This window comes from Coccinella septempunctata, chromosome 5 (assembly GCF_907165205.1).
Source record: "Coccinella septempunctata chromosome 5, icCocSept1.1, whole genome shotgun sequence".
NCBI classification, from domain to species: domain Eukaryota; kingdom Metazoa; phylum Arthropoda; class Insecta; order Coleoptera; family Coccinellidae; genus Coccinella; species Coccinella septempunctata.
Window position 1 is genome coordinate 1959026 of NC_058193.1, and position 11028 is coordinate 1970053.

Consider the following 11028-nt stretch of genomic DNA (forward strand, 5'->3'; position numbering starts at 1 on the left):
AAATCACTTTCTTAAGGCTGAAACTTTATAAACTTTTGTATTTTGGTATGTAAATCAAAATTATGATAGTCAGTCAACGTCCAATCGGGACACAGCTGGTCAGTCAGCTTTAATGTGCGTAGCGCGAGGCGTAGCGTCGTTTATAAGGGTGCAATTCGTTTATTAAGCGTGAAAATTTTTTGTCACTACTACTGACTATATTATTAATGAATAAAATGGTCAGTCAGCCATTCCGTAGAACAACGCCGTCAGTCAGTGGATAAAAAATTAAATTTTTTTCGCTCTCTATAGATATTACATCATAATCATTCAAAGTAACACATTTATTTTAATAAGGCACTTCCATGTCGCAATTGTGCCTTAAAATCTCAGAAATAAAATTCGTTCGAAATCAACAGTGTACTCAACTAACGCAGGTATACGCACAGGTAAGAACTCCTTGATTTTCAAACATTTTTAACTAATATTCATTTAATTCATTAGGGATAACAAGCTATAAATAATCATCACATAATTCATCATCTGAATCTTTCATATCATTATTCTCACTATCGTGATCTGACACGTCAAGCTCAGGTGTTGCAGAATCTAAAAAATAAATAAATTTGTGATTGTTTAATTCAAATGAAGATATTTCTATACCTGTATTTTCTTGTAAAGGTTGAATAATATCATCCTGTACAAGTTCTGGTAATTGATCGCCTTTGAACCAATGACACTCATATATCTCATCCACCAATTTCCAGCCGTAATCAGTAGAGATAGCTCCGTTGGAATTTGACGGTGAGCATTACGCCAAATATTTGTAATTAATCTCGCTCTTAAGAACTGCTGCATCAATTCTGATTGGCATGGTGGCATACTCGACCCATCTACATTGATTATTTTAATTTTAAAACGATCGTTTGTGGTACTAAGACATTTATACGTCTTCTAAAATAAAACGAATCTTGCCTCGTCAATTGATTTAATTTTTTTCAAGACATACAAATGGAAAACAAATCCTTGAACCCTATTCAACATATTATTCTGGTTGCTTTCATCTGCAAGTCCAAGGTCAGCGAATGTTTTTTGAAAATCTTCGCTCTGCTTCATTATCTGCAGAGGTTTTTTTTTACCTTTCTCATAAAGAGCTGGATTAAAATCACTTTCAATTAGAGCATGCAGTCCAGGAAGAGCATTGCAAACAGAATTTCACAATTTTTGATGCATTCTACGGATATTAATCATCCTTTGATGATTCCTAGTCCCAAGTTCTATCTACCTACGCACATTAATGCTGACTGACCAGCTATGTCCCGATTGGACGTTGACTGACTAACATAATTTTGATTTACCAAAATACAAAAGTTTATAAAGTTTCAGCCTTAAGAAATTGATTTTATTACGTCGGTAATCACGACATGTTTGACCGCGCACCAGAGGCACATGTTCTAACATCCACTTGACTGACCGCGGCATTTTATTGTATATTATGATTGTAATCACCTGAGAAAAAACCAGGCTTAAGAAACTCAGAGACTTTTTTTGGCTCTGGCTCTTGGACTATTAGAGAGATCAAAAAGTAAGGCCCAAAACTCATATATAGGGTATTTACTTTTTTGTAGAAAATTTTTCGAACAGATCAATTTTTATTTTCTTTTACGCAATGTTTCAAATATAATTGCGGACTTTGCTATGCACCCTATACGTGGTATGCAGGGTAGTTGAGTTTTTTAAATCGTATTCCTTACTCTATTTTGTAAAGGGTGTTTCAAATTGCGCGGTTTTTTTTAAGAATAAATAAAATAAAGATGGCGCACCAAGTTTGTCGGGGTATTTTGACATTTAAAAAGTATAATGTACGACATTTATAAAAAGGCCTCGTACCGTAGATAGAGGATGGGGAAGATGACGTAAACAACAAGAAAAGTGTGTCCAACATCTCTATGTTTTTGTTGACATTTACTGTGCATCTACTCCATGTTTGTTTACGTTTACCCCAATCTTTGAATGTTAATTATCGTATTTGTGTTCGATGAAATAGTGTTTCGTTCGTTTTAAGACTTGGGTATCAAGTATCAGTATCAAGTATCAAGAATTTCATTGTCGGCATGCCAGGAAATTGTGTAATTTGTGGAAAATATGCCGAAAAAGATAGATTCGGATTGGGGTAAACGTAAACAAAAACAAGTTGATTTTGGACACAGAGAGCTTCCTTCGTAGCTGCGCAATGCGGTATCTTCTCTTTCCTCTATCTACGCTTCGTACACGATACATACTAAGTTCGAAAAATACACTCCATCGCCTCTCTCTACTCCTATCGTACTCTTAATCGAATCTTTCCCACTAAACTCGATAAAAAGAACAATAGGAGTGTATTTTTCGAACTTAGTAACAACAACGCGTTCAGATTGTTAAATTATTTCATGAAAAACAGTGTTCTGTGAAAAGTCTTTCCAGAAAATTACGTGACTTTTATGGTTTACAAAATCGTCCATCTGAAAGCACTGTTGGTCGAATTATTAACAAATTTCAAGACACTGCTTCGGTGATAATCGAATTTTTGTGGCCCGAATTAATAAATATTGATAAAGGGGACATTTGGTTTCAACAGGATGGCGCTACACCTCACTTTGCAAATGACACAATTGATTTATTGAAACAATAATTTCCGGGACGAATAATCGCCAGAAACGCTGATGTCAATTGGCCACCAAGATCATGTGATTTGACATCGTTGGACTATTTTCTTTGGGGGTTATGTGAGAAGCCAGGTCTATAAGAATAATTCACAATCGCTTCCTGAACTAAAGAATGAAATTATTCGTGTCATCAGTGAGTTAGAGCGTCTGTTATGTCAAAATTGCGTTGAAAATTTAAACAAAAGAGTAGACGTCTGTAGAGCTGCAAGAGGAGGCCATTTGGCAGATATTATTTTTCGTACATAAATGTCATAACTGATACTTCAATTACCAATAAAAAGTTTTCGAAAACGATTGCAAATTATGTATTTTATTTATTTAAAAAAAACGCATAATTTGAAACACCCTTTATGTTTCCATATGTGTAGGCTCGTTGGAAAGCTCACGGAAAATGGAATTTCACCATATTCTTTGTGGTATCTTTAATTTCATGATCGTCATAAAAGTCTGTTAGAAAAATTAAATTATTAGTTTCTCAACAAATACCTTAGAATTAAGAGGCTGAAACACGTTGATTGAGTCCCGATTGTACTTATTTTATGGTTATAAAATTGATAAAATTGTATTTCGCTTCAACCCCTTAGCCGCAATCCCATCCAACTTGCGTCTTTCAAATGGAAACTTACCATGCGTCGGTATGGGCTCGTTAGAAAGCTCGCGGAAAATGTAATCTCTGTTTATTTTAATAAATTATAAATTATATTCCTTTTTTCAATACACTTTTCTTTTTCTCTCGATAACCACAAAATTAAAAACGAAGGTTACGGTGGGATTCCATTTAGTGTGAAATTTCCAACAAGCCCACACATGGTATGTTATTCTTCGAAAAACGGAATGAGGTTATGGCCAACCCTGTAGGTATGTCAATTTATTTTTGTATTTGTTATTGTTCTTTGAGATAAGTCATAACTTTTATGAGATTATTCTTTTTTCTGTTCCTTTAATTTTTTTCCTATTTTGTCGCGTGATATTTCAGAATGGTTAAATTTTGGCATTCTTGTAAATACACCTTAATTATAATTAATCATTATTTTATTGGTGACAATATCTCAGAGTTCAGACTTAAATATTTCAAGATATGAATATTAATCAAAACAACGTATTTTCTTAACATATATTTTAAGTGTATCTTTTTATTTTACCCAGCATTGTTCCATGCAATGGGAGTGACATTCTAAATGTCGAAAAATGTTTGATATAATATAATACAACAAGTGAGTTGAATGAATGAGAAGAAAGTTTAATGCATGAGCTCGAAGGGCGAATGAATAAATATTCATTACTCACGTGTTGGATTGAAAATTTTATGTTATTTTGATTAGGATTCAAATGAAAACACTTCCAGAGAATCATCTAATTTATGATATGTCATGAAAGGTATCGATTCGATTGATTATTGCTAGGGTATTATTCAATCCATATCAACAAGAGCAAGATGACGTTTATCCGTTCATAATAATGAGACTTTATTTCCCTTGTGATTTGAAAAATAATATTTCACTGAATGAAAAAACGTCAACTTATATACCTTTGTTGCTATGGGTTCAATAATATCGTCTTTAAAAGTCAAAATGGAATAAAAAAATATATCCTCCTCTATAAAAACAAAGCGAGTTGACGAACGCCACGTTATGAATGGAAATGAATTCGGCACATTGAATGAAAATAGTTTTGGGTGCCATTAATGATAGAACGTCCAATGGGCCTACTGGAAGTATAATATTTGTCCTGTCACCAGGACAGCTTTCAAAATGTTTGATTTCACATAGGAAGCTAGCCTGCTAGGAGGACTAAATCATCACCATTCGAAATAATGCAAAAAGCTGCATAATAAATGTGCAAATTTCAACACGATAGCTGCGACACATACCAAATTATGACAATTGACATTAAGAAGACTTGTTCGCTTTATATTCAGTCGGTTAGAGGCGTACACTAAAAATTAAAAACAAAATAAGACGAAAAGACAGAGGTTTCACCTAAGCTACTAATTTCGATGACGCGATAATAAATGAAGCTTTTTCGAGTTTGGTGAGTGCTGTTGCATACGGAATAGTGAAAATATAGTTGGCAACACGGCTATTGTTCTTTGTAAATTACCTATAAGTTCCTAGTATATGCATATACAATAATATACATATATGGAAAATTCTAGTGTACTGCTGGTAGCCAAAAAAGTTCTTCGAGATGAACCAAAAACATTTGAAATTTGTGTACAACCAGCAGAACTGAGTGTAGTGTGCAACTGTCCTTCCGGCAGGCCAGACGCTTGGACATTCTATCCTTAATTCATCTGTTATCTGAATCCTGTACTGTTTTTGATAGAATGAAATGAGTTAGGTATGTTGAATAATACATGGTATATATTTTCAGAGCCTTGGATCTTGAGTGTACTAATGGGCCTTGTTTATTATGTAGTAGAGCATATCTATAATAAAGATATTCGAGGATTCATAGGAAATATCACTTTGATATCAAATTTGGACAATTCTTAGAAATCTCTTTAACTACTTTTTGGAATTTCGTTGTAGAGTCAACTTTTCATTCTAAGAAATTACACTGCGCAAAAAAATTAACGCATATTCTGAAAATCTTAATTTTAATGAAAGTTTACTCTACATTGTACAGTTTACTACAAGACACATTAAATGGAAGAAAAATTCAGGATTTCACCGAATCTTATGTGAAAGAAGAGAAATGAAGAATTTTCAAAATACTGAAATGCTGATATATGATTGAATACTTGGTATTTCCACCCCCTGCGTTAATTACAGCTCGGCAACGACGGTTCATACTCAAAATGAGTGATCTTAAAATGTTCTGATCTAATCCTTTCCAGATTTCTCCGAGTTGGATTCCTAAGTCATTAAGAGTAGCTGGATGATTTTCTGAACTTCTCACTTCTCAGCCTTCTATTGAGGTTGTCCCAAACCTGCTCAATCGGATTGAGATCTGGACTTCTTGCTGGCCATTCCATTCGAGAGACTTCAACCTCTTCAAGGTACTCCTGAACGATGCGCACACGATGGGGTCTGGCATTATCGTCCATAAAAATGAAATTTTCACCAATGTATGGGGCAAATGGCACTACATTCTCTTCAAGAATGTTCCTTATATACTTATCAGCATTCATAGCTCCATTATCAACGACCACTAGGTGTGCGCGAGCAGTCAAAGATATTCCACACCATATCATAATCGATCCTCCCCCGAAACCAGTGGTATTCAGAAAATTGCACTGAGCATATCTTTCATGTGAACGTCTGTATACAAGGGAACGTCGATCACAATGGTAGAGGCAGAATCTAGACTCATCTGTGAAGAGAACTCTTTCCCAATCGGCCTCTTCCCAATGGATATGCTCACTCGCAAAATCCAAAAGCGCCCTTCGATGGGCTGGGGTAAGAGCTGGGCCTCTTGCCGCGACACGAGGCCTTAAATCATATTCTCTGAGGCAATTTCTTATTGTCTGAGTGCTAATTTGCACCTCATGAGTTTGCTCAAGCTGAATTTGAAGGAGGCGAGTGGTTGCAAACCGTTGTCTCAACGAAGAAACTCTCAAGTAACGTTCTTGAATGGCAGTTGTTACCCGTGGTCTACCCTGTCCTGGTCTTCAGACATTCATACCTGTCTCCCTGAATTGCTGCAACATTCTGGACACATTTGTATGGGAAACTCCAAACCTTTCTGCAATTCTTGTGTATGTCCACCATTCTTCTCGCAAAACTACCGCTTGGGCACATTCCTCTTGGGTCAAATTGCGTGTTTCGCGTTGCATAGCGATCGAGTGTAGAAAATCAAACGAAAGAAAAACTATTGATCACTAGAATTGATCGAGAACGACTGATTTAAGAATATCATTCAAAATCTGATAATATCATCTTTTTTTATTTCTGCTGGAAAAAAACATATGTATTGAAGAAAACCGTTGAAAGTTGATAACATATGCATGCATAATTCTGATAAAAATAATTATCATTGAGAACACCTTCAGTTGTAGAATAAATTTGAGATTTCCATAATGTGCGTTAATTTTTTTGCACAGTGTATAAGAAATCAACAACATTTTGTTTTTTGTTTCTTGAAAAATAATGTGTTTTGTTCAAAATTGTTCATCTTGCCCTTTTGTCACTCACCTTAAAGATAAAAGAAGAGACAATGAAACTTATAGAAATACCTATGTCTTGGGCACAGCTATTTCAAGTTCAACGGCGAATTCTACCATCAATTGGGTGGAATACAAATGGCTACAAATGGTATATACTATATGACCATCTCAAATTTAATGTATACAGAAAACTCAATTTCTCGGACATTCTTATACATATGACAGTATGTACTAGTACCTACTTAGCCAAAAGACCAAAAAAAAAAAATGTTTGGAGTTACTGTTATGGTTCAAATTCAATCTCAGTAATATTTAAATTCAATTCCAGCAATATTTCTACCTTATCAACAAATTCTGGTTGAGACGTCTCTCAGTTCAAGCAGAATAGAGTTCATTTAGTTTGTTTAATGATTTTAGAAATTTATTCAGCAGAGAAAATTTTTGATGGCATGGTAACATAAAAAATAATCCGTATTTTGAAGATGCCATCAGTTGAATTCAAAAATATGAAGTAGTATAAATGAGAAATACTCGAATAAATGTTTATGGAGTTATAAGTTCATAAGTTGTGATTCCGTTTGATAGAAATCACAGATTTCTATATGTATAATCAACATAACAGTACCTACTCATACAAATTTTGAATAGTTCTAGCAAATCATGGATCCTAACGAAAAAAAAAAATTAGTGACATTTACTTCACGCGGCGCCGTCATCAAAAATGAGTTCTAGTTGTATTTTCGATAAATAAAAACAGTTCCCGAATTCTCAATTGTTTTTGGACAAGATTCTTCAGAAATGAAAATTAAAAAAAATTTTAACTTTCGGAAATCATCATTTTGGAAGAAAAATTACAGATATTTCAATTCTGCTTAGACTCCTGAGTAGCTCTAGGCGAATTCTAAAAAAAATTGTAAGAGTTTATCGAAAAAAGTGAAAGGTTCCATTCCATCAGCTATAATAAGGTCAGAAACCTTGATTCTAATCTATACTCAGAAATTAGAAAAACAAACATTTCGAATGAAGACAAAATTTAATCCCGGCACATGTGATGAGACTTCTGAGTAACACTCTGTGAGTTCCACAAAATTTGTCGAGAGAGTATAAGGAAAAAACGAAACTTTTCAATTTATCAGCTATAATCAGGTCGGAAATTCTAAAAATATTTCGAATGTAAGCAAAAATTAATCTCAGCACATTTATTTCTGTCTTAATTCGAAATATGTTTTTTTCAAATTATCTATGTATATATATGCATGTCAACAATCGTAAGATATTTCAATGAAAATTTTGAAATTAGTGTTGGGATGTTTCACCAACTGTTGTGGGAAGAATAAATTTCGATATCGGAAATTGGCAGAACGCCTATTTAATGAGGGGTATACGCTTCCTCAAGGATTGTACAATGTCACGGTGATCCCACATCCATTCTAATTTTTATATTTTTGCTCTATAAATGGAATCAACCACGAAATTTTCAATTCAATTTATTTCCAACAAATTTGAGTTCTTTGATGAGTCATGAAGATTTAATTTACCCTGGATGAACTTCCCCAATCATTTTTTTTTACACATTGATTCCCTAATATGGGTACGTTAACTCAAATTTTTGAGATCGGATAGGGGAGAACATGTCATAGATCAAACATTCTTTACTGTGGAGAACTTCGCATAGTCCTTTTGTTGATACAAAGTGAGTGAAAATATTATATAGTCAAAGTTTCTAAGAAAAATGGATTTTCAATTAACTGATTTCTAAAAAACGTCGGTTAATTTTCAGAACTATTGTTATTATGTACGTGTCGGGTAGTCAAATATATTAGCATCAATATCAACATAGGTCCCAGGGTTCAGTGTTATTTGAGAGCTTTTTGTCTCAAATTTTTTTATTGTTGTGATTCAAAAAATTCATCCTTAATAAATATAAACAGTTTTCGAATGAAGATCTTCTATTTGTGGAAAAATAATATGTATATGTACCTACCGTAACAAACTGTCTCAGTAGATCGTTGCCTGTATTGATTCAATTTCTCCTGTAATCTCGCTTTGATCCTAGGTTTCATTTGCAACCTTGACATCAGGTTATATCTGTTGAATATGCTTTGAGCATGATAAACGTCCAAGTAGAAACATAACAAACAAAACACCACTGTCAAGAGAAAATAAGACATGATGTTCACAAAAATAAATAAATATTACGGAACAATAAAACAAAAGCGAATTTATTCTAGGTTCGATTTTGAGAATGAAATTCTGATCACGTTTGAACACTCGTGCAGTGCATATCGAATCTATCGCGAAACTAAATTGTTTTATCAACTTTTCTTCAGTGGTAAAGAGGAATACCTTCAGCTTTCACTTTTGATGCAGTGACTGACTAAGAGGAACGTGGTTATGCAGGTTGACATCCCATAATTGAATTGGACGCTATCAGCTGTGACAATTGTATGGTGCAATAGAAAAAAAAATTGATTCTCCTTCAGTGCAACGCCCTTCGAAATTCGATTCACATTTTATGTACCTATCTCAAAGGAAAAATGGATTTATTAAACTATGAAGAATGAGATGATACCTATTTATACACAAGAATACCAGTGAATTAAGGCTACACCATCCAAATCAACCTGACAAATCCGGATGCAGAGTGCAATTTATTGAAAATTAGAGTTTATTAAAGATTAATAACACCTCACTCGTCTATTTAAATCCTATTTTCGACATTCGATATCAAAAATTTTGAGATCGTTTTTTCGAAAAACTAATCATCTTCACTAGTATTATAAATGTGAACGTCCGCACTTTATTCCAGTAGGTTTCAATGTGAAATTCATTCCTATATAAGGAAAAGAAGTCGTGAATGAAGCCGTTGATTTGAGGCTATTATGGCTGACGCTGGGTAAACGGAATAGATAGAGGAAAATGATCGGTTACAATATTTTAGAGCTCAAAGAATTCTAAAAAAAAATCGCTCACTTCAGCGGATAACCCAGGAAAATTTAATATTTTCAATTCAATACAAAATAATAATGTTCCATTTGGAGGGGGTTTTTACATAACTACGGAACCAGATATCCGATTTTGATGGAAATTTTACTATAGTGGAGAAAAATTATTCGATTACATTTTCTTGTGAAATTAATTCCTATATAATAATAATAATAATAATAAAGGTCTTTATTCAATCAATTTCATGGAAACGGGTTTCAATAGGAGGTTTCATTTTTATATTAAAAACGAGTATTTTTGAAGAGAAATCAATGGATATTTATTTCATTTTAAAGAGAGAAGTATGCCATTAACAATAGAAAACGATATCAGCCAAATGGCCACCACGACAATGCTTGTAGTCTGGAGTTATTTTGACAATTTGAATACAATCTTCCATGATAGCAAAATGCCAAGCTTGCTTTGTTTACTTTGTGGTGGTGATGAGACAAATGTTCAAAAATTGCAAAATTTTCCCCGTAATCTAGCAAGGTGAGTTAGTATGTAATTATTGCTAAGGTTTCTCTGTTTCTTAAACCAAAGAACTAATAATGTCTTCCGTAAATCTTACAGAATGATATGTAAAATAGTCATTATAAGCATGGTCGATCTATGAATGGAATCTTTTTTGCAAAAAATACTAGGAATGGAATTCACGGGTGAATCTCTGCATTCATTCAACATCTGCAATAAGCATTTTTCACCAGATTCTTATATGGATCTAAACAGATTTAAGCTCCACAGATCCGCAGTTCCTATTCCTTGGCAAACCTCTGCAGGAACTATTAAGACACATGAAGTAAATATGGAATTTCATCTGTAGAATCTGAAAAAGGTAGGTATTTGAAAATTGCGATTTTGTGTATACGCTCTTCTGTCTCGAAACCCTTCATATGATAACACATAGCATTTCAACTCATTCTGCAAAAGTTTTGTTTCTTGTAGTTGTTGAAAAATAGTTATAAATTGTTTCAGAAATTATGACTGAGGCAGCTTTGGATGATCCAAGCCCTAGCTCAAAAACCCCACATTTGGCCACACCGAGTATCAAGGACGAAAATATTCAGAAATTTTGATGAACTTTCAATAATAATAATAGTACACCAAAAAAAAAGCAATTAATAAAAATCATTCATAGAAGGGAGATCAATCTGAGGAAGATTAAAACTTTATGTAGGGAAAATCCCAAGATTTAAAAGCTCTCACAAATGTGTGTGGAACTAGTGTGGTAGGTATGTAAAATTGTGAAAT

At 33.7% G+C, this 11028-nt stretch overlaps 1 protein-coding gene across 1 annotated transcript in view; it reads right to left on the reverse strand.

Annotated features, from left to right (window-relative positions):
• LOC123313068 (pancreatic lipase-related protein 2-like) overlaps positions 1-9172 on the reverse strand; it is a 54268-nt gene extending 45096 nt beyond the window's left edge. The window contains exon 1 of the mRNA XM_044897764.1: positions 8777-9172. Coding sequence (XP_044753699.1) covers positions 8777-8963 — 187 coding nt within the window. The 5' untranslated portion in view covers positions 8964-9172. The remainder of the gene's footprint in view (positions 1-8776) is intronic.
• Between the last annotated feature and the right edge of the window lie 1856 nt (positions 9173-11028).